Here is a 23949-nt window from a genome sequence, read left to right as displayed (position 1 = left end):
TGGATGGATGGATGGATTTATTTATTTTGTACACAAGTCATGAAATGTGCTATAACTATTTATCCTTTCACATAACCGAGCAACTACTTTTACAAGTGAAGTTTTTTGGGTACTCTTGGATACTGTTTTACTATTTTGATTATCCTGAAAGAGAATTTAAGGGCCCTTTTACTGCCATTCACTGACGTCTCCACACTGAACAAAGCACTCATGCTCTCACACAATTAAAACAGCCTGGAAGATGCTTTATTGCTTTGGAAAGAGATCTGCAAAATTATCCAACTTTAAATGGTTTATTTTAGCTTTTACAACACATTGCTTAACCCTTTTAGAGTGCTGTGTGTGTATAGCTTAGTATAGTATCAAAAGGTTTGCAACAACTTGTTAACTATTCCAACTATCTAATGCCTCAGACCTTTGTTGAGTATAGTTGTGGATCACATGATTTCTTTTGTGCTTGTTGTAACAAAAACCTTATTACAGTTTTTTTCAACTGCTTAAACAACATTTTCAAAACTTTGCTTCTTTTTTTTTCAAAACTTTACACACAAATCAAAGAATTGCAGACACTTAATGCAAAAAGCCTCACAACTCTTGCAAAATGAAGCACTGCATTTAAAATATCACAAACGCATCTCAAAAGCAAACAATTGTCTTACGTTGCAAACACCTTTGCCATAATATTATATTTTGGATATCATATACACACAGTTATTCAAAACCTAAAGCTCTTCTTTAATGAGCTCCTTTGTACATTTCTGTACAAGATAGAAAGTAATTGGCAGAGATGTTGAAAAAATTACGGTAAACAAGAAAGCAAGATTGAAAGCAAGAGTCGAAGGCTGAGTATTAGTATATGGCTTTGCAGATTTGTTGTGTGGTTCTGGTGTTTTGAGTGTCAGGTTTCAGAAATTGTATGACAAGTAAGGATTTTGTGTGTAAGCAGTTGAAAAAAACTGTAATACTGACATGACAGTTCACACACTGAAGTCACATTGTAAAAAAATAAACAAATATATAGCCTATGATTTATTTTCACATATGAAAATGGACCAAATCAGAATTTGAAATGTCAGACTCAATGTGTTTGGGTTGTTTACACTGATTTCAGGTGATTCAGCTGTGTTGATGTCTGCTGCACTGGACATAGGCCTACTTTTAAAGTCGGCATGACATGGAAGTTGCTATTATCTTTTCTTCCCTATTGTGACGTATATCCAAGTGAAACAGCTTCTCAAACAAGAAAAATGTAAGGTGGGACTTGATTTTGTCCACAGGAAATTGTTTGGATTGTTGGATGGTTGTGGTTTGCTCCCTTCCTCGTGCCAGTTAACATCATCAGAGAAGAAAGATGGAAGTTACTTTGATGAAAGATTAAGAGGCCACATGAAAAACAATAATAAATTACTTTTCAACCCCCATTGGAAATCAGGTTTATTGGCAAAATTTTGAGACTTTCTCAAAAGCTGTTTCTCAGCTGTTTGCACTGAAAAAAATCAAACAAAAGTAATTGAAATAGCTCAACACAACACGTTTCAATGGGTTCCCCAAATTCAACTGAAAATGCAACTTTTAATGACTTCTGCAGTCTCAAAATTATTTAACCCCCTGAATAGAATCCCTCACAACAGCACGAATCTGCAAAAATGGTGTTGTTTAAAGCACACCTGATACAACTAATAAAGGGCTTCATTAGTTGCACCAGGTGTGCTTGAGCTAGAACACATGAAATATCTGAACTGGCTAGTCTCACATTTGACTGCATGTTAGAAATATGTCTAAGTCAAAAGAAGGCCCAGAAAATTAAGAGAAGATATCATCGCCCTTCACAAACAATTGGAACAGGATACAAAAAGATAGTGAAGGCACTAATTGTTCCTAGAGACACCGTTAGAAACATAGTTCGCAAGTTCAAAGTTAAAGGAACAGTGGTTACGCTACCTACTTGGGGCAGAAAAAGGAAGCAATCAACGGCTGCAACCAGATTTCTGAGAAGGCAGGTTCAGAAAAACCGTCAAGTAACTGCAAAAGACCTGCAGCAAGACTTGGTGGCTACAGGCAGAGAGGTTTCAGCTTGCACAGTAAGGTACTAAGTACCTTACTAATAAGGTACTAGGTTCAGCTTGTACAAATGCCAGAACGCCAAGACTACAACACTACTGAACCAAAAGCACAAGAAAATTGTTCAAAATCTTCTAAATTAGCCACAGATTTTTTGGGATTCTGTTCTGTGGAGCGATGAAACAAAACTGGAAATTTTCAGTCCTATGGATCAGTGGTATGTCTGGAGGAAGAAGAATGAAGCATATGCTGAAACGAATCGTCTGTCTACAGTTAAGCATGGTGGGGCTCAATGATGCTCTGGGGCTGCTTTGCATCCTCTGGCACTGGAAACCTGCCGTGTGTTGAAGGCATCTTGCATTCATATGCAGAAGTATTATTGAAGTATCAGGAAATTCTAGGAGAAAACATCATGACATCAGTGAGGAGGCCCCGATCTTGGGTGTCATTTGGACCTTCCAACAGGACAATGATCCCAAGTTTACCTCAAATTCCACCAAGGCCTGGTTGCAGAATAAGTCCTGGAAGATTCCACAGTGACCATCACAGTCACCTGATTTGAACCCCATAGAAAATCTCTAGTGGGATTTGAAAAAGGTGGCTGCAGCACGCAAACCCAAGAACATTACTGAACTGGAGGCCATTGCTCATGAGGAATGGGCTAAGATTCCTCAGAAACACTGGCCGAAGCTGGTGTCTGGTTAATACTGGTTTGCAGCAGGTCATAACAGCAAAAGGCTGTTCTACTTAGAACTAAAAATGCTTAAAGGGTCTGAATAATTTTGAGAATGCATAAGTCATTAAAAGTTGCATTTTCAGTTGAATTTGGGGAAACCACTTGAACAATTTGTTGTGTTGAGCTATTTCAATTTTGTTTGATTTCTTCATAGTAAACAGCTAAATGTCTCCAAATTTTGCCAATATACTTGATTTGCAATGGGGGTTGAATAATTTTGTTTACAACTGTATTTATAATAAATACTGCAATATTCCATGAAATAGGAATGGTCTATTTCATGGTGACTTTAACTGTTGTTCTGGATGACTATAGGTAATTAGTAAAAAAGGAGTTTACAGAATGTGTTTTAATGATTTGGCAATGTAAGACCCTTCTTACTGACCATAAAGCTAGTACATAACATTCAGCTTTCAGACATACTGTAAAACGTTGTAAAACATAAAAGGGCTTTAGGTAAGTGTTTTGAAGAAGACCACACACAGGTTTTGTTAACTCAAAAATCTCTAGCACTGGCCAAAAGCTTTAATTCCTGATAGCTGCTGTCAGATATATTTGTGCACAATAAACATTATCAGCCTTCCTGCAAAGAGAAACAGAATCTGCTTCCTTGTTCATGTCTATACATGTTCAGGTTTAATCTGTTAGACTGGAGAAACTGGAAGATGCAGAGCCGCCTAGAATGAGGAATGACTTTTCTCAGAGAAAACAAAGGACATTTCTGGAGATTAACAAAATTAGCATTCCCACCAGAGATGCAATCACATTGAGTCAATCACCTTAAGTCAATAAACTTAGTATTGTCTTAAATTACATTTCTTTCCCCTTCACCCCCTTTACCCTCTTCTCCCCATGCTGCAGATAACCTTAAATTCACCCAAAAATCTATATGGGTAATGTGAACAATTATCACAACACTATAAATGTTTGATATCATTTGAAATGTCTCAGTGCAACTGGTACAAATGTCTCATTTCATGTCTCAAGAATTTAGAGATATTTTGCTTTCTGTAGAGGGTGGATCCTCTGCCAATTGCTCTTTGTCTTCTGTCCTCAGTAAGGTGTAAACTACCCAGGTCTTGATACTGAGTAATGCAAATCCCCATTGTTAGGTCATGTTTCCATTTGATAGAGGTTTCTATCTTGATCTGAGTATTTAAAGAGATGTTGCAGGAGGCTCAAAGGGTAACAATTTATTTCGATAGTCCACTTTAGACATGCTAACTAAGTAACTGCAACTACATGTCAACTTACTGTCATTAAAGTGTTAGTAGACTGTATGCTTAATATCTGCTAACACTTTATTTTGATGGTCCCCCAACAGACACTCTACTACTGACTATAAGTAACTTGACAACTACAAGTCAACTTATTCTACTAACCCGAACCCTAACATCAAACCATAACCTACCAGTCTACTGACAGTCTACTAAAACTTCTAATGAGAGTTACAAATTCATTAGTTTGAGTCGTTACCATAAAAAATTCTTAGTAATGTTAATAAAGGCATGTAGTATTTTGTGGAATTCATTATTTTGAGTCATAAGAACTCTTTTTATTAATGTTAAAGGGATTCTTTAATAAAGATATATTTAATAGAACCCCTTCAAAGGGTTTAATATTTAATAGATAAATTCTGTCATCACTTACTCACCCTCAAGTTGTTTCACACCTGTATAAGTTTATTTTTTCTGTTGAACAAAATAAGTTATTCTAAAGAATGTTGGTAACCGAGTAATGCATCGACTTCCATAGAAGGAAAAACAAATTCTATGGAAGGCATTGCATGGCTACCATCAACTTTTACCAACATTCTTTAAACTATTTTCTTTTGTGTTCAACAGAAAAAAGAAACTCATACAGGTTTGGAACAGCTTGAGGGTGATGACAGAATTTTTAATTTCGGGTGAACTATCCCTTTAATAAAGGCCTGTGTCGGAACCTTCCGTCGAGGACATGTTTCCTGAAAGGTTTGTTGCCATTTGCCTGGATACGCTTCTTCATTCTGTGATGCTGCAGCCATAACAAATAAACATCTGTTGGGGAAAAAAAATCACATCGACATCACATTAAAGGTGTGATAATGATGGACGAAAGCACAGAGCTGTCTGTCTCTATAACGCAGATAGTTCAACGGCTCAAAGGGACTCATTTACACTCTCAGCTGGAGAAACAGGCTAAAGTGAGTAGCTTCAGCTAACTGACTGCAGAGTGTGCAACATGAAATACGGTCACTGCATTCTTGACTGCCAGCTTTCGTTTGCTGTTTCATTTCATTGCAGAGATGTGTTTCTCTCTCTCTCTCTCTCTCTCTCTCTCTCTCTCTCTCTCTCTCTCTCTCTCTCTCTCTCTCTCTCTCTAGGAATGTATGCACAAACCCGATATTAAAATAGAAACACTGAAAGATGACGTGAGAAGATTGTTAAAAGAATCAGGTACATGAATTCATTTTTATTTATTTAAAAAAACATATATTTAATACAGTAACGTTATAGTTCAAAAGTTTAGATTCAGTAAAAAAACGAATACAGCGAAGCTTCATTAAATCGATCATAAGTGACAGTAACATTCCACCGAATGGGTGACATTTGCTTGTTGTAACTCTCCAAATTAAACTTGATTTTTTATCTTTTTTCAACACTGAATCTAATACTGAATCAAATTCAGTGTTCACTGAATCAACACTGAATCTGAATCTAATCTAAACATATTTAACTATTCAAAATGTGTATTGGTCAATCTCAGCCAACTTTTTTTTTTTTTTTACAAGGTAAGCAGAAGATGGGCACATATTTTCTCAGTCCTGTTACCGAAACTCATGTGCCATTTAAAAAGCATGTTTAAAAGCATGTCAATTAATTCCTTTGTTTTCCCTACAAGAAAGTGTTTATTTTAAAGAAATTGTCGGTTATATGTTCAAATAATTGATCTTTGTGAAAAAAATCACTATATTATCACTATATATATCACTATCACAAAGCCATTTTTTCATTTTAAAGAAGACCGAACCCTCAAGTTTATAATTGTTTTAATAATTTAATTTATTAAACTATTGTATAAATGATGGACCAAACAAAACTGATAAAAACACTGGTTTAACTTTATAAATTTAAAAAAAAAAAAATTAGTAACAGGAATGAACACTTTGTAACAGGAATGAACACATTGTAACAGGAATGAACACTTGGTAACAAGAATGAGCGTCCATATGTGTGTGTATTGGAGAGAGTCTACATGACTGTGTGTGCATAAGATTTCTGTGTTGAAGTGATGTACTATGTGCTAGAAGTACTTCACAGAGAAGGAGGTGGAAAGAGAAAGAAGGAGAGAGAGAAGAAGAGAGATGGAGGGAGAAAGAGGGAAATTAAGACAAAAAAAGGGGGAAAAAGAGGATTGCGGGTGTGTTTCGCTCCTTCCATTGCAATATGCCATAGGTGGGTGTTTCTGGCACCTGCATAGTATGGGTTTTCTCCATTTTCTACAAAATATAAGAAAGCCAAAGACACAACGTTTAAGTTACCTCGTGGTGGACTGGCTTCCTGGAAGTATGGTGTTCACATTATAAAACTAATGCTAATGTCTACAATATACGTAATTGCGACCTTAAAACTCATAATTCAGGTGAATAGTATTATATAAACTAATTTTTACAGTATTAAATCAACAAAACAGAGGACTCTACTCACTCCTGTTACTTTAACTCACTCCTGTTATTTATTCATATAAGCAACAGGACTGAAAGTAACAGGATTGAGTTTTTAAGCAAAAAGTTATCAAATACATGCCATATGGTCACATAGAATACATGCTAACAGCATGAGGACACTGAGCAATTTCTAGTGACTTACCAAAAGTTCATATTTTTAAAATAAACAAATAAAATCTAAGAAATAATTTAGGTAACAGGACAGTATGTTGAGATTTACCTTCTCAGTCATAGTTACAATTTCATCAAATATACAGAAATTAAAATGAGAGGACTTATATGGAAGTAAAATAATGTCAAATGTTTTTGAAATAAAAAGCCTGTTGAATTGCACTTCTTGGAAAAAAAATAGGCATTGCATTAACCATGCTTGCATTTTAATGCATTGTATTTTTAGGGCTTGCATTTTTATGGGCTGAAATTCAACATGGTTGAATATTTAAGCTGTGAATATTTCAATTAAAAACATTTCAAACACATTTTTATTATTAAAAATTCAATAATCCATATTCACCCTTCATATTTAACTTCCAAAATATTCTAACTGTTTAAAAATACAACCTATAATATTCAACAGGCAATTTTCGGTCCATTTTATTTCGCTTTGCAAATTCGCTTCTACAAATTCAGTGGTTCAAATTCGACCGTAAATTCAACATTGACGTCCAGGAACTGCAGGAAAAGCAGAAGATTGCCGAGCATACTCTCCATCTGCTGTTAGTCGCCTCACCAGCAGGAGGTGCAAGCGCTTGTTGTTGACGAAGACCAGCAAAATTAGAGCAAGTCATTCATTCATAAAACTACTCGGTTACTCACGTAACCTCAGTTCCCTGAGTTAGGGAACGAGTATTGCGTAGCTATATGCAGTGGGGAAACTCCTTTTCCTCGATTTACTGAAGCCTTTATGTAAAGCGCATTTGCAGCTGCACAGCTAGAACATGAGCGTCTGGCTCGCTCATAGGCTGAGCTGCGGCAACTGCACATCCAATGGCGCAGGCGCCTCTGACGTGCAACCAATGAGATCACTCTGCGTCATACACGTCAGAGCCCGCCAAGGGGGCGTGACCTCAGTCTATAATAGCCCCCGAATTCGCCATTATAGCAGGTTTAACGACTGAAGCGACAACTTGCCATGTTACCATAGTGCGGCTGGCTACGCAATACTCGTTCCCTAACTCAGGGAACTGAGGTTACGTGAGTAACCGAGTAGTTCCCTTTCGAACGGTCACTTCGTATTGCGTAGCTATACGCAGTGGGGACGCCATGCAAAACGCCGCACTGAGTAACTGGCTGTCACTGCAACTCAGGACCCCTGAGCGTACAGAACAAGCCATAACCGCATAATTTATGTAAAAATAGACCAGACACCGTCAGGTCTCAGTAGTATACATCAGTAGAAATACCCAATATACTACACCAATGAACCCAGACTCTGTCGGGGTTATTAGTATACGAACATATACCCAGTCAAGTGGGTTTATATATGAAATCTTAACCAGCTAAAGCGGGTTGATATCTGTTATGGAATATAACCGGCCGAAGCGGGTTTTATATATGTATGGAATTTATATATGTCATATAACCGGCCAAAGCGGGTTTTGTATATGTCATATAACCGGCCAAAAGCGGGTTTATATATATATATAAATATAACCAGCCACAGCGGGTTTATGTATGAACTACAACCGGCCAGCAGCGGGTTTCATGTATATATGTGAATGTGATTGTGCACAGTAATATATGACAAGACCGGCCACCAACAGGTCTTAATCATACCGAAAGCACCTTCGCCTGCAGGGAAGGCACTTCCATATTATAAAAACTCATAAATGTGGAAGGCGAGGACCAGCCGGCCGCATCACAAATATCACTAATGGGAATGCCAGATGACCAAGCCCATGACGAGGCCATACCTCTGGTTGAATGGGCCTTGACGCCTATAGGGCAAACTTGACCCGCTGCGGTATAAGCCATAGAAATAGCATCCACTATCCATCTAGACAGTCTTTGCTTAGTGACTGGATCCCCCTTGGATCTACCACCAAAGCAGACAAAAAGCTGTTCTGATTGTCTAAAAGACGCAGAACGCTCCAGATAGATTCTCAGCGCTCTGACAGGGCAGAGAAGATTAACCTCTCCATCCTCTGCAGAAGGAGGGAGGGCTGATAACGTCACCACCTGTGCTCTGAACGGTGTTGAGAGCACTTTAGGAACGTAACCATGTCTGGGCTTGAGGACGACTCTGGAGTCATCTGGACCCCACTCCAAACATGCAGGGCTCACAGAGAGTGCCTGCAGATCTCCCACTCGCTTGATAGATGCCAAAGCCATAAGGAGAGCGGTCTTCAGCGAGAGGGGTTTTAGATCAACCGATTGGAGCGGTTCGAAAGGTGGACCTTTCAGAGCCCCCAGGACCGTGGAGAGGTCCCAAGATGGCACAGATGGAGGTCTGGAGGGGTTCATTCTCCTAGCACCTTTAAGGAATCTGACGACCAGGTCGTTTCTTCCTAGTGACTGGCCAGCCACCAGAACATGATGTGCTGCTATGGCTGCCACATACACTTTGAGCGTGGATGGGGAGCGACCCGCATCCAGCAGCTCCTGTAAGAATGAGAGAACTGCAGATATCTCACATGACTCTGGGTCAGCCTGATTTTTCGAGCACCAGCTGGAAAAACCCGACCATTTCGAAGCGTAAAGGCGCCGAGTCGACGGGGCCCTGGCTTCAGATATAGTGCTTAAGACCTTCTCAGGAAGGTCTTTGGGTACCCGTTGAGGGGCCACACATGGAGGGCCCATAAATCGGGTCTCGGATGCCACAATGTCCCGTTCGTCTGTGTGAGGAGGTCTTTCCTCAGTGGGACAGGCCATGGGATTGTGTCCGATAACTGAACCAGTTCCGGGAACCACGGTCTGGTTTTCCAGAGAGGGGCCACCAGAAGGACTGGGCACCCGCTCTCTCTGACCCGTTTGATGACTTGTGGAATCATCGAGACGGGGGGAAAGGCATAAAGGGGACGGTTGGGCCAGACATGGGCCAGCGCGTCCCTGTCCTTCGAGAAGATTAATTTGCAGTGGGTGTTGATTCTCGAGGCGAACAGGTCGACTTCGGCCTCGCCAAACACCTTCCATATCAGACTGACCGTCTGTGGGTTCAGGGACCACTCGCCGAGGGGAGTGTTGCCCCGTGAAAGCATATCCGCGCCCACATTCTGGATGCCCGGTATATGCGCTGCTCTCAGAGAGCTCAGGTTGGTTTGTGCCCATAAGAGGAGGTCTCTCGCCATCGCATGCAGGTTTCCTGACCTGATGCCCCCCTGGCGATTTATGTAGGCCACCACTGATATATTGTCTGTGCGGACTAAAACGTGGTGACCCCTGAGGTTCGACAGAAATGCTTTCAGGGCCAATCCAACTGCTTTCATCTCCAGACAGTTGATATGTAAGCTCTGCTCCGTGCTCGACCAGAGGCCGGATGCAGGCATGCCCTCGTGCAGCGCTCCCCAACCCAGGTTGGACGCATCTGTAAGAACCATTTTCCTTCTGGAAATTGTCCCCATTGTCACCCCCTCGTGGTACCAGTTCTGCGCTCGCCAGGGAATCAGGGTTCTTAAACAACCGTGATTTACCATAACGCGCAAGTTGCCTGACTGCCATGCGTGAATTGGCACACGCCGTTTCAGCCAATGTTGCAGCGGGCGCATGCGCAGTAATCCTAAGCGGAGTACTGGCGATGCTGCTGCCATGAGACCAAGCAGTTTCTGAAATTTCTTCAGTGGCGCGTGCTCGCGCGCTCTGAAAGTGCCTGTAAGCGCTCGCACTGAGAGCGCGCGCTCTGGTGTGAGTCGCGCTGTCATCGCTCTCGAGTCTAAAACTGTACCCAGAAAGATCACACTCTGGCTGGGGGTTAGTTTGCTTTTTGAAACATTGATTGTGAAACCCAGGCATTTTAGATGGCTGAGAATCAAATCCCTGTGAGCTAATAGCTCGGTTCTCGACTGTGCCAGCACCAGCCAGTCGTCGAGATAATTTAACACACGCACTCCCTGATGTCTCAGAGGAGAAAGCGCTGCATCCACACACTTCGTGAATGTACGGGGTGCTAACAATAGACCGAACGGCAGAACGGTGTATTGATAAGCTTGGCCCTCGAAGGCGAATCTCAAGAATGGCCTGTGACGAGGGTTTATCTGAATGTGAAAGTAAGCGTCTTTCAGATCCATTGTGACAAACCAATCCCCCGTGCGCACTTGCGCGAGGATATGTTTGATAGTTAACATTTTGAACGGCCGTCTCATGAGAGCTTTGTTCAAATGTCTCAAATCTAGAATGGGTCTGAGACCGCCGTCTTTTTTCGGAATCAGAAAATAGCAGCTGTAAAAACCCATGTGTTTTAGCGCGGGGGGGACTAATTCTATCGCCCCTTTTGCTAATAGATTCTGTACTTCGGTGCGAAGCACGTGACCCACGTTGCTTCTCACCGAAGTCTCGAGAACCGCCTGAAATTTCGGGGGTCTGCGAGCGAATTGGAGCGAGTAACCTCGCTTTATAGTGTTTATGACCCAACTCGACACACCGGGGATAGCTTGCCAGGCTAGAACACGTGTGGCTAGGGCTTGACACACTGACTGGGGCTGGTCGCCTAATGTAGGGGGACCGGATACCCTTATCATGTGATTTGTGCATACATTGAGTATTGGACTGACTGTACAGGCATTCGCGTGTGGGGAAGTCAGTGTTACAACAGGGGAGGGGCCGCCTAGTGAAGGGGGACCTGATACCCTTATATTGTGATTTGTGCACACATTGAGTATTGGACTGACTGTACAAGCATTTGCGTGTAGGGAAGGCAGTATTATAACGGGGGAGGGGCCGCCTGATGAAGGGGGACCGTGAACCCACGTGTTGTGTTTGTGAAACATACTCTTTTTGTGCTTTATATGGGTCGCCGTGAAAACGGCGTTTGTTTGCAAGAACGCGCTTAATGTTGCGGGCCTGTTTGCAGTAATACAATCCCCAGCCACCTGAACTGAACAAGGGGCTGTGGGAAGTTTTGTTGACTTCTTCGAGGGTGGTCCGGCGAGCGCGGGACCCGTGCCCTCTCTCTTTCCCCTGCATGCTAGGACGACTTTGGCGGCGCTGTGTGAGGCGCGGCGCTTGGTCTGGGGCCTTGGCGTCGGGGAAGCGGGACGCGCTTGGTTGCTCTCGGCTGGCGCTGGGCATCAGCCGCAGGGCGGGGCTGAGAGGCCTGCTTCGTGGGCTTTGTTGGCCGAGGCGTCGGCGGGGCTAGCTTGTGAGCACTCGACGCCGAGCTAGAGCGCTTAGGCAGGAAGTGACGCATGGCCTGGGACGCTTTCTGTGCCTCGGTGTATCTTTCTGAGAACCCCTTCACTGCCGGGCCGAAGAGGCCGGTGCTGGATACTGGGGCGTCGAGGAACTTTGTTCTCTCCGCGTCCTTAATGTCAGTGAGGGTAAGCCAGAGGTGGCGCTCGAGCACGACCAAACTCGCCATATTCCTCCCGATAGCCTGCGCTGTGGCCTTAGTAGCTCTCAGGGCCAGGTCTGTGGCGCTCCGAAGGTCCCGAAAAGCCTCAGGGTCCGGGCCAGCCTCGTCCATAGACCGGAGGAGTTTGGCCTGGTAAACCTGCAGCACGGCCATCGTGTGCAGGGCCGATGCAGCCTGACCGGAGGCGGAATACGCGCGTCCGGCGAGGGCTGAAGTGCTACGGCACGGCTTGTTGGGATGCACAGCTCTAGTTCGCCAGCTAGCAGCTGTGTTCGGGCAGAGATGAGCGGCCAACGCCTCTTCGAGGGGCGGCAACGACTCATAGCCTTTTTCCGCTGCTCCGTCCACGGAGGAGAGCGTCGCGAAAACTGCGGGGCCTCGTGTAGAATAAGGAGTGCGCCAGGCCTTGGTAAGCTCCTCGTGTACCTCAGGAAAAAATGGCGCTGGCTTGTGACGAGGGGCCTGTTGGTGCCCTGGCAGAAACCAGCCATCCAGCCGACTTCGAGGGGGTTCAGCGGGCGCGGCCCACTCGAGCTCGAGGTCCGCTACGGCCTGCGTCAGGATCCGAAGCATTTCCGCGTCGGAGTTAGTCCTGGTAGCTGAGGCGTTGGGCGTTGGCTGGGAAGCCATGACGGGGTCGAAAGAGCCCGGCCATTCTTCCTCAGACGCAGCGATAGACAGGCTGTCGTCGTGCTCGCTAGGCCCGCCGAAGGAGACAAGGCCCGCCACGTGGGGGGGGCGCTGATCTCCCTCGAACAGGACCGGAGATGAACGGGTTGGAGAGAGTGAGGCACGCGGGGACGAGGCCGGCGTGCGTTCACTAACATCCATGTTCTCCGGCTGCCGTTGGCTGCGGCGCTTCTTCTTCCTTGGCTGAAGTAGGGCCGGAAAAGGAAGCGCGGGAGAGGCGGCGTCGCCGTCACGGGAGAGGGCTAGCCGAGTTCGCAGCACGGAGATAGGCATGCTCTCGCAGGCCGCACATCCGCCGGCAGACAGTGCATTCTCCGCGTGGTGAAGTCCCAGGCATGGAATGCAGCTAGCGTGTTCGTCCGCCTCGTGCAGCTTGCATCCGCACGTGGCGCAGGTCTTAACACGATGCATTTGAACAACGCTCGTACAAATAATACAATATACAAAGAGCAATGAAAAGGATATCGCCGGATAGCCACAGGAGAGACGGCGTCAGGAGAAACACGGTGAAATGTGTCGTCTGCTGAACTGTAGCTGGCTCAGGCTGAAGGCTTGTTCGACGGCGAAGGCTCAATAAATGGTCAGAGACGTGAAGTTTGTCGCTGAAGGAGTAAAATCTGCTATAATGGCGAATTCGGGGGCTATTATAGACTGAGGTCACGCCCCCTTGGCGGGCTCTGACGTGTATGACGCAGAGTGATCTCATTGGTTGCACGTCAGAGGCGCCTGCGCCATTGGATGTGCAGTTGCCGCAGCTCAGCCTATGAGCGAGCCAGACGCTCATGTTCTAGCTGTGCAGCTGCAAATGCGCTTTACATAAAGGCTTCAGTAAATCGAGGAAAAGGAGTTTCCCCACTGCGTATAGCTACGCAATACGAAGTGACCGTTCGAAAGGGAACTCATTTACAGCAATAGAAAATATGCCAAGTAAGTTTATTTGTGATTATAATGACGGCTGTTTTTGTTAAATTCGGTGCCTTCACGGTTACTTTTCCTGTGTAGCCTACATGCATATTTCTCTACCGTGAACGAAATCATAATGTTATTCCCTGATGCAGATATACAGATCCAATGTTACATTTTTGAGGTCGACATATATTTCTCTTGGTTGTTTTGTTGCCTCAACTTTACATTGTGGCGATGTGCTGCATGCAGGCTATTAGGGTTTCCCTCAATACTTCAGGATTCCCCTGCTGGACCTGTACAACGCTTAACGTAGCTTAATGGACTAGTGATGTAAAAGTCCAAACTCACAGGCAAGCAGAAGGACTCAGAATAACGCGCACAGCTGAGCGTTTCCCAGTGATAGACTGGCATAAAGATGGCTTGATGTTGGACATTCGCACATTTAGGGGCCGTCTCTAAAGTTTATACGACTTTGGTATACACGTTTCTAACTTCAATAGCATTTGAATAGAACGACTTACAGTCATACAACCAACTGTAAAGTGTTCATGTAGTGTCAGGCATAATGTGCACCCTTTGGATTTTTGATATTTATTCAAATAAATTTAAGTTTGCTATTGAAGTTAGAAACGTACATGGCAATGTTGTATGCAACTTAAGAGACGGTCCCTAAATGTGCGAATATCCAATTTCAAGCAAATTTTACATTTAGTCATTTAGCAGACGCTTTTATCCAAAGCGATTTACAGTTAAACTAACAATAGGAGGATAACAATATGCAAGTGCTATGATCCCAGTTTAAGCTAATGCAATACACATAGGCATTTTAGGACTTATATATAGGCTATATATACATGTGTATGTATATATATATATATATATATATATATATATATATATATAGAGAGAGAGAGAGAGAGAGAGAGAGAGAGAGAGAGAGAGAGAGAGAGAGAGAGAGAGAGAGAGAGAGAGAGAGAGAGAGGGAATAGAATAGAATAGAAAGTGTTAGTATTAATTGATCAAGTGTTGATTTTATGCCAGTATATCACGAAATGCTCAGCATGAAACTTTGCGCGTAAAGTTTACAATCTGAGTCCATCTTCTTGCCTGTAGCCTATATAGTAGCCTACAGCCTACATCCCCAATAAGGTGCAAGTTTGGTCTTTCATATCACTGTATGTGTTAAGGTTTTGTCCCAACGGAAAGGGAATCCTTGAGTATGAGGTATTGAGGGAAACCGATTATAATCCTGTTCATGGTGGAGAAAGCTGATGACATGTAGAATACACAGGGAAAGTAACAATGAAGTTATTGAATGAAACATAAACACAGCTTTTGTGTGTTTATCATCTTTTCCGCATATACTGTCACAGATAATCATTTCCATTTTATGAATGAATGTCTTCGTCAACAACAAGCGCTTTTGCACCATCTGATGGTGAGGTCGACTAACAGCAGATGGAGAGTATGCTCGGCAATCTACTGCTTTTCCTGCAGTTCCTGGACGTCAATGTTGAATTTACGGTCGAATTTGTACCAATGAATTTGTGGAAGCGACTTTGCAAAGCGAAATAAAATGGACCGAAAATTGCCTGTTGAATATTATGGGTTGTATTTTTAAACAGTTTGAATATTTTGGAAATGAAATATGAAGGGTGAATATGGATTTTTGAATTTTTAATAATGCAAATGTTTGAAATGTTTTAATTGAAATATTCACAGCTTAAATATTCAACCATGATGAATTTCAGCCCATTAAAAATGCAAGCCCTAAAAATACAATGCATTAAAATGCAAGCATGGTTAATGCAATGCCTATTTTTTTTGAAGTTGTGCAATTCAACAGGCTTATTATTTTAAAAACATTTGACATTATTTTACTTCCATAGACTTACTTATGGTCTTCCCATTGCCTTCAGAAGATCCAGATGATGCAACTTCCTGTTGAAAATGTGTCTTGTGGAATATTCCAAATTTTTCAGAGGGGGGGATGTGTTAGGATAACAGGACTGAGTGAAAACCCGGGGAAACGACTAAAATTTGTATTTTATCTAAAATATTAGATAAAATATTTTTTTTCTCATGAAAAAAAATATTTTAAAGCATAGATTGGATATAAAGTCACACAAAAATGCAAACAAATTAAGATTTCTGAAGGATTTTAATCATCATATTTCATGGTAAATTTTAGAGATAGAGAGTGGGGACATAAAATGCTATTTTTTAGTGTTCTATGTAGTTTTTATTAATGGTTTTAATTATACATTATACAATTTGTAGTTAGCTTAATGTGCAGGACATTTTGTTTAATAATAAAATGTCTTTTAGAGTTAAATTTCATGCAATTTTATACATTTAATGTCCTGAGGACAGAAATGTCACCCTTTCGGTTGAATGGCTCAAAGGCATTTACATTACGTTAGATACGTGTACCCTAACCCTTTCTTATATAAATGCTTAGGGAATCGTAAAAACAATGTAACTTATAATGGTTTTTACGAACATAGGCAGCACAATGTTTTCAACATTGATAAGGCATGTTTCTTGAGCACCAAATCAGCATATTAGAATGAATATTTCCTATTACTATTATTATCATCATGAGCTCTAATTGATTGAGAGACAACATTTTGTCACTTATTTTCATCTTTATTTTCTTTTTTCTTATATATAATATATATATATATATATATAAATATTTTATAAAGGCCTATATATAGTTAATGTATGTAAATCTACTTTAGGAATAAAAAACATGTCAAATGTCAGCTTACTCAAGAGATGAATTTGTTCTCTGTTGTAGTGCCACTGACCCTTTTATTCTTGTAGGTTGGGAGAGGAAATTACAAAATGCAGTTTACAGGGAATTACACATGTAAGTGATATATCATTTTATATTCATGCTATACAACTCGATTTCCGGGGAAGTTAGGCCATTTTTTAAATTTGAATAAAATGAAAACATACTCGGTTACTAACGTAAACTCGGTTCTCTCTAGAGAGGGAACGAGTACTGCTTAATATCTTACTGGATAAGCCAAATCGAGCCCTTGGCCTGAGAGAGGAGGTCTTTCCTCAACGGTATTGGCCACGGGGCAGTGCTGGTCAGCCGCATCAGGACTGGGAACCAAGTCTGGTATGTCCAGAGCGGAGCCACAAGCAGCACTGGGCATCCATTTTCCCTGATTCGTTCCAGCACTTGAGGCAGTAGCGAGACGGGGGGGAAAGCATAGAGGGGACAGAGGGGCCAGACGTGGGCAAGTGCGTCCTTGCTCTTGGAGAAATATTTCGGACAGTGAGCGTTCTTGTGCGAGGATTTTCCTGGTTGTAATCATTCTGAACTGGCGCTTCGCGAGCGCATTGTTCAGCTGTCGCAGATCTAGAATGGGTCTGAGACCCCCGTCTTTTTTCAGTACCAGAAAATACCTGCTGTATAGCCCCCCTTCGCTCTGAGCCTGAGATAAAGGTTTCTATAGCCCCTTTGCTCAGTTGTTTCGCTATCTCGGCTCGAAGTAGATGAGATACTTCGTTTTTTACCGCCGTTTCGACTACCGATGGGGCGTTGAGTGAACTGCAGTGAATAGCCTCTTTTTATAGTATTCAGCACCCATTCTGATACCCCGGGAAGCTTTGCCCACGCATCTGCGTGAATAGCTAGAGGTAAAATGAAATCTGGGCACTGGCCGCGGCATAGCGGCAGCCGGAGAGCTTTGGTGTGCTGAGAAATAGACACTGTGTTTGCAGTGTGCGATGCGGGGGGAGCGCTGATCACAGCGGGCAGCCCGACCGTGCACAGCTTCTCTCTGACAGGTTGTGGAGAGAAGGCGAGCGGAATGAGCCCCGTGGGGTTCGGCATGTCTGTGAGGGAATGTGGGCGCGGGATAGCGGGCACACTCACTGCACTGAGAACACTGTCGACTCGCGCCGACTGAAAATGTGTTGGTTTCGTTTTTACAGAAATCGTGGGACATGCTTCGTGTAGTGTTTGTGGGCACTGTGTCGTGGGCACGTACACTACATTTATTGCACACTCGGCAGGCTTTAGATGGTAGCGCCGTCTGCGCTCGCCGTCCAGCAGAGGGCGGGCAGAGATGGGAAGCTACCGCTGCTTCCACTGGGGGAAGAGAACGGTATCCTTTGTCTTTCGCACCGTCCACAGTGGAGAATTCAGCCGAGACAAAGGTACGCACCCTGGCCGAGAGGGGGGCGCCCCAGGACCTCGCGACTTCTTCGTGAAGCTCAGGAAGAAAAGGCGCGGGCCTGGATTGTAACGGCGCGTGGTCCTTCTTGAGGAAGCATCCGTCCAGTCAGTTGCACGCAGGCTGCGCGGTCGTCTCCCAGTTGAGGCCGAGGTTGTCGACGGCTTGAGAGAGCAGACTCATCAGCTCTGATTCAATGCCGGCTCGTTTCCCAGAAGGCTCGCGGATAGTAGAGGGGAGGTCCACAGAGCTCGCCCAATCCTCACTATCTGATGCCAGGATAGAACAGGCCTCGGCTGTTTCGACCTCAATGGCGGAAGCGGCGGCGGACGGTGGCCGCTGTCCGTCGGGGAGGGACTCGAGCGATGCCGGCGAGCTTTGGCGGGCAGGAGAAGGCTCGGGGCCGCGCTGGGCACGGCGCTTTTTACGACACGGCGCTACAGCGGGCTGAAGTGCAGGCTCTGAGAATGATGCCAGGCGAGTCCTCAGAGTCACCATCGGCAGTAGCTCACAGTGAGGGCATCCGCCGTCGACGAGAGCGAGAGCCACATGATCCTCACCCAGGCAGGAAATGCAGATGACATGGCGATCCGCTTCACTGAGTCTGGCTCGGCACGAGCCGCAGGATCTATGCATCTTGAAAAAGACGCAGCTCTTTTAGGAGAGAGAGAGAGACAGTGAAAGAATGTGTGTCGCATTGGCGAACACACACACACACACACACACACACACTTTGAAAAGGATATAACGCCGGAAAGTGTAGCAGGTACGGCGGCTTAAGGCGGCGATGCCAGCGACTTCAGACTCAAGGCTCGTCCCGCTGTGTGCTTTTCCTCAGACGGCGGGGCTGCTCACTCTGGATCCAGCGATGCGTGATGCTTCGCTGAAGAGATGAAAATCAGTTGTACCAGCCTAATCGAGCTATATTTATAGGGTGAGACCACGCCCTTTCTGGCGGGACGTGACAAAATGGGCGCGAAATGCCCCCATTGGATATGTGTCACACAGGGCCACTCTCGATAGACTGCTGCTGTTGCCGCAGGGCAGCCAATAGGCGCGCAAGCCGTCTTGCCTATGTCTGCATGCTGCTGCACAGCGTTTTACATTAATTCAAAATTAAGGATAATTTTTGGCTTCAATATCTAGTGGAAAACAGGTTTTCCCGTAGCGTAAGATATTACGCAGTACGAGAGATACTCTCGTAAGAGAACCAAAAGATTTTCAAATCACATGAGCCAATAGTTTATTCACAATAGAACATAGATAATTGAACCGAAAAATCTTACACTTTTATCCACTAAATTAGCTAATTTCAAATTTAATGCCTGCTACAGGTCTCAAAAAAAGTTGGCACCGGGGCAACAAACGGCTGAAAAAGTAAGATATTTTGATAAGATTCAACTGGGAGAACATCTAGCAACTAATTAAGTTATCAATATCAGGTCTGTATCATGATTGGCTATAAAAGGGATGTCTTCGAGAGGCAAATTTTCTCAGAAGTAAAGCTGGGCAGAGGCTCTCCAATCTGTGGAAGACTGCATACAAAGATTGTGGAATACTTTAAAAACAATGTTCCTCAACGTAAAATTGCAAAGGCTTTGCAAATCTCATCATCTACAGTGCATAACATCATCAAAAGATTCAGAGAAACTGGAGAAATCTCTGTGCGGACAAGGGACAAGGCCGGAGACCATTTTTTGCATAAAATTGTAACATTTCTCAGTTTAAACATTTGTTATGTTATCTATGTTCTATTGTGAAAAAAATATTGGCACATGTTATTTGAAAGATTTTTAGTTTTCATTTTATTCAAATTTAAAAAAACGTAACAACTTTTCGGGTTGTATTTTTTCTAATGCATGTCATTAAAAACACTAGCTAGTTTCTTCTAAAACATTTTATTCTTGTATTATTACACTGACATCAGCAATAAAAATGATGACATGAGATTTAGACAAGATTATATGCTCTCTTTCTCTCTCTTCTCTCACACACTCATATACGCATATAGTTTTTCTTCCTCCAGTTTTAGTGTTTATACAGTTTTAAGACATACTGTTTCTGGCAAAATGTAAAAATGACAAGAGACAGAATTGCTTCATTAAGCTTAAAAGGATCCAGGTACAAATATAGGACAGGACTTAATGGAGAGTCTGACGTACAATATAAATTGCTTTTACATAGTGTAGCCCATAAAACTGTTTGAGCTGGACATTGTTAGAGATGAGAAGGAAAAAAAATGTATACCTTTACACATATGGCTCCTTGTTTGAAAGGACAGCATTGTCAGATGTTTTGTAGATACACGGTTTTGGTGATGTGTTTATCCTAAAATGACTGTTTTATGGGGCTGAGAAAAGACTGAAGGGACTGAAACAAAGAAGTGTCGGACTGGCTTCATGAAGTTTGATATTGGAATATGGGGCAGATGTCTCTGCTAAATCTCATTTTGTGTATTAATGTGAAAGTCTGGTGTATGTCAGAGATTTACTCAGAGGGTACAATAGAGTGCAACAGTTAGGTTCCGGTAGAAAAAAAATCTCATTCATTTTCAATCGTAGGGGAATCAATCTACCTTTTTAATGATAATTTTAACTAAACATGCTTTGGTGTGCATAAACGTGTGAATTATATGGACTCCTTAAATCTGGACACTGGTTAGTGTCCTTTTGGAGTCTCCCAAATGGCCTTTTTTGGAAAGACACCTAAATTTGCCCTAAAAAAAGCTTGCAGAAAATATAGTTTTGTTAGAATCGAGAAGTAATGGTTTAATCTGCTGCATATTGCAAATTATGACAAAATAAACATGTTAAACAAGATAAATGGTGTATGCTTAATTTCACGATAAATGAAAAAGGGTGCGATTAATCGCGATGAAAATGTTTAATCTATTGACAGCCCTAATTTATAACCTTTAAACAGAGGCTCTGTACTATTACCCATACTTACAGTCTTTGCACTTGACCACTTGTCTACTTACATGACGTATTTCTTGTATTTGGTCAAAGTGTTCAAGTGGGTGCAACAGGCCCGGCGTCAAGGGGGGGCTTAGCCCCCCCCCTATGATGATCTCAAGCCCCCCTAGCGGTGATCTGAATGATGATTATGTGACTGAGCGTTCGTGCAGGGTTTTTCTAAACACTTATGAATAAGATAACTATAAACGAGAACCGTCTGAACTGTTCTCGACTTTACCCCTTTTGTACCATGCACACGTCTGCAGTGCATTACGGCTCCGACAAGATTTTATTCTGTCCTCCACGCGGTGCCAACTCACACCAGGAGCATTTCAGAAGCAACGCGACTGGATGCGCAAGACCATGTGATTTGCCTGTCCGATGTGATTTTTCTTGATTTTTGGGTTTCTACCTTACAGTCTATGGTTTCTACCAAGGATATATTGGTGTGCAATACAATTGGGAGTCCTTACAGGGTGTTTATTTTAAAATTTACAGTGTTTATTTACTTTTATTTTGTATTTACGGTGCGGCTTGGACGCGACGTCCATTGAAAATAGACTTAGCACCTATCTTTAGTGAAGCGGTGCGGAGAGCCGCCCCCCCAGTTCACATTTATTTGTATTGCGCTTTTCTCAATATGTATCTTTTCAAAGCAGCTTTACAGAAAATGCATACATGTGTCTATATTACAATTTAGAGTAATTTGTTATCAGAAGTGACTGCGTCCAAGTAATGTCAGTATGATGTGATCATAATGATTACAATATAGAAAATCTTTCATTTAACAAGTTATATGCAATGTCCTATTGATTTAAATTACACTGAAAAGTTTTCCTAGATATGTCGCAAAATCGGGGCAGCCAAGTTCCTTAACTAATGAATGTATTCTTCATTAGCTTTGCCTGTTTGAGGCTACGAATGGATTCTTCGCCTCAAACAAAGTTTACTGCACTTTGGCATTTTTCAGACCTGGGACAGTCATGCGCACTTATTTACTGTCACATGCACACAATCTCTAGTGTGCCAAGACTGCAAGTGTGGGTAATGGGACAGTCCCACCAACATTTTTAAGTGTCTATGGGAAAAATGAATGGGAGAAATGCTTCTGAAACTAAGGCCGCTGAAAAAGTGTGCGGGCACTGTTGCACTCTAAAACATTTCTTAGAATGAAAATTGACTTCTTTTTTTTTTAATACAGAAATTCCATAAATAATGTCTAATTTTGACTGTAGGTTCCCATTGAGGTTAAACTAATGTAACTGATGCTTTGTCCATGCTTCTGTGTCTTATGTGTATGTGTGGTGAAGTCTGCCTCCCCCTGGGCACCCCAGAGCACCTCCTGAACACGCCAAAGAGCCCCTGGAATATATGCGCAAAGCCCAGGTACACATTCTTTCTCTTATTTCTTTAGGGGTTCAAGAATGGGGATGTTAGCAATTGTTAGAACTTCCAAGGATCAGCATTCTCCCCTAAAAGTGATCAGGCAGACCAAACCATAAGTCGCAGAGACTTAAAACTACGAGGGGTAGTACCCACTCATTCTACAACTTCACCAAGGCTCGCCCCAATCGGCCTGATGGTGGCGCTACAGCGATCAAAAGTACGTGATGGCTCATAACTCCTAAGCCATTCGTTGCAGACTCAAGTGTCTTATATCGTTGGATGCACGTTTCGGAATTGATCGGCACCCTGGTGAAATTTCTGGGTATTTTTAATTTTTTACGAATCGAAACCAAACCACTGCAAAAAGATTCTCTGGAGTCAGATTATGAATAAATATGGGAAAAAAGTTGAAATTTCAATTCAAGTCCGCGACAGGACGGCAAAACTTTTGAAGGTGGTCGTGGCCACTTTTACTAAAACATCTATCCCTCTTGAACGGAATGATATGATTTCACCAAACTTGGTACACCTATGTATGGGCTCGGTCCAATGAAAAATTCATGGTGGCTCTGTAAAATTAAAAAAACAAAAAGTGCTGCGCAAATGGCAATAGCTACGCAACATTCAGTCCGATTGGCTTGAAACTGGCATATGGTGTCGTAGACAATTGCGGCACCTTGGACACGTGTCGTCAGGCAATGAAGTTTGAGCGGCTGTCAGACAAGGAAAACTCGCTAAGGCCTGTTTAACTTACGGCCCTAGAGGCCTGTGAGAAATTCGAAAGAAATCTCCACTGGGGGGTGCCTCCGCGTTTTTAACGTGCGTAACAGATTGCATGTCACACGATTTTTCGCACATGCCCACGACATTCATACCATATGGTAGAACTCCTCACTCTGAGCAACTTTGCCTCTAGGACCACTGCTGTCAATCGAATCGTTCTTTATATATTGGAGATTATTTCACAAACCTACTTTCACAAATTAGTCCTAGGTTTTTTGCTCAACCTCGACAAAAACTATAGATATAGAAAGACTGTTAACTCCTATTACTTATGAATGGGAGAAACTGCAATGCGCAATATGGCGGAATAGACCAGCCTTCTAAAGTAAAAGAGCCAATCGCTGATTGGTAAAGTAATTGTGTCACTCCAGCTGCCATTAGAAGCTCCGATTCCTATAGAAATCTGAGATTCGTGCTTAGGACTACACATGGGCATTGGCTGGTCGAGCCTAAAATCTAAGCTTTTTTTAACTATATTTGAGCATAAGAAACAACATTAATGGGACAGTTCATGTCAGATTTTGTTGTTGATTTGAAATTGGTTATTTAGTTGTGAGTTCGGCAAGCAGTTTTTGAGATTTCAGGATTCCCACAATCAAATAGATAGGACTTGGAAGACCAAAATAGCTGCCCGGAGGCGTTGCAAATATGGCCGCTGAGTGAACCGACTTTCGTTGAAAGGGACTTTGACCTTGATAACTGTTAAAAAGCTTTAAAACATGTATTTCGTTTTCATATTGGACTTTCAGTTTCCTGTTTCCCCTCTGGTCATTAGTTACCATGGACACTCTACTTTTTGATTATTTGAGTTTGACTAAATAAATACTTTTGTCTTGAACCCTTTGCATTGTGTGTGTGTGTGTGTTGTAGGTGAGCTGGGAGAAGAGAATCCTGAAGAGTTTGAACAGTATGTGCACTGAGTTAGGAATCCCACTGGCACGGAAGGTAAAGGTCTAAACCAGCGTATGTACAACACAGAATCTATTACATATTAATGTGATAAGTTATGTTTTTTTTCT

General features: G+C 42.8%; 1 protein-coding gene across 2 annotated transcripts in view; it reads left to right on the top strand.

Annotated features, from left to right (window-relative positions):
- The first annotated feature begins 4701 nt into the window (after positions 1 to 4701).
- Positions 4702 to 23949, top strand: part of tbc1d19 (TBC1 domain family, member 19) — a 39077-nt gene continuing 19829 nt past the window's right edge. For both annotated transcript variants that reach the window (XM_077229533.1, XM_077229532.1), the window contains exons 1-5: positions 4702 to 4979; positions 5160 to 5232; positions 16435 to 16480; positions 22072 to 22147; positions 23801 to 23875. In XM_077229533.1, the coding sequence (XP_077085648.1) occupies positions 4881 to 4979; positions 5160 to 5232; positions 16435 to 16480; positions 22072 to 22147; positions 23801 to 23875 (369 nt within the window). In that variant the 5' untranslated portion in view covers positions 4702 to 4880. The remainder of the gene's footprint in view (positions 4980 to 5159; positions 5233 to 16434; positions 16481 to 22071; positions 22148 to 23800; positions 23876 to 23949) is intronic.

This window comes from Siphateles boraxobius, unplaced genomic scaffold, assembly GCF_051911475.1.
Source record: "Siphateles boraxobius isolate OS27281-9 unplaced genomic scaffold, OSU_SipBor_1 130, whole genome shotgun sequence".
In the NCBI taxonomy this organism is placed as follows: domain Eukaryota; kingdom Metazoa; phylum Chordata; class Actinopteri; order Cypriniformes; family Leuciscidae; genus Siphateles; species Siphateles boraxobius.
This window is presented reverse-complemented; position numbering and strand designations above follow the sequence as displayed.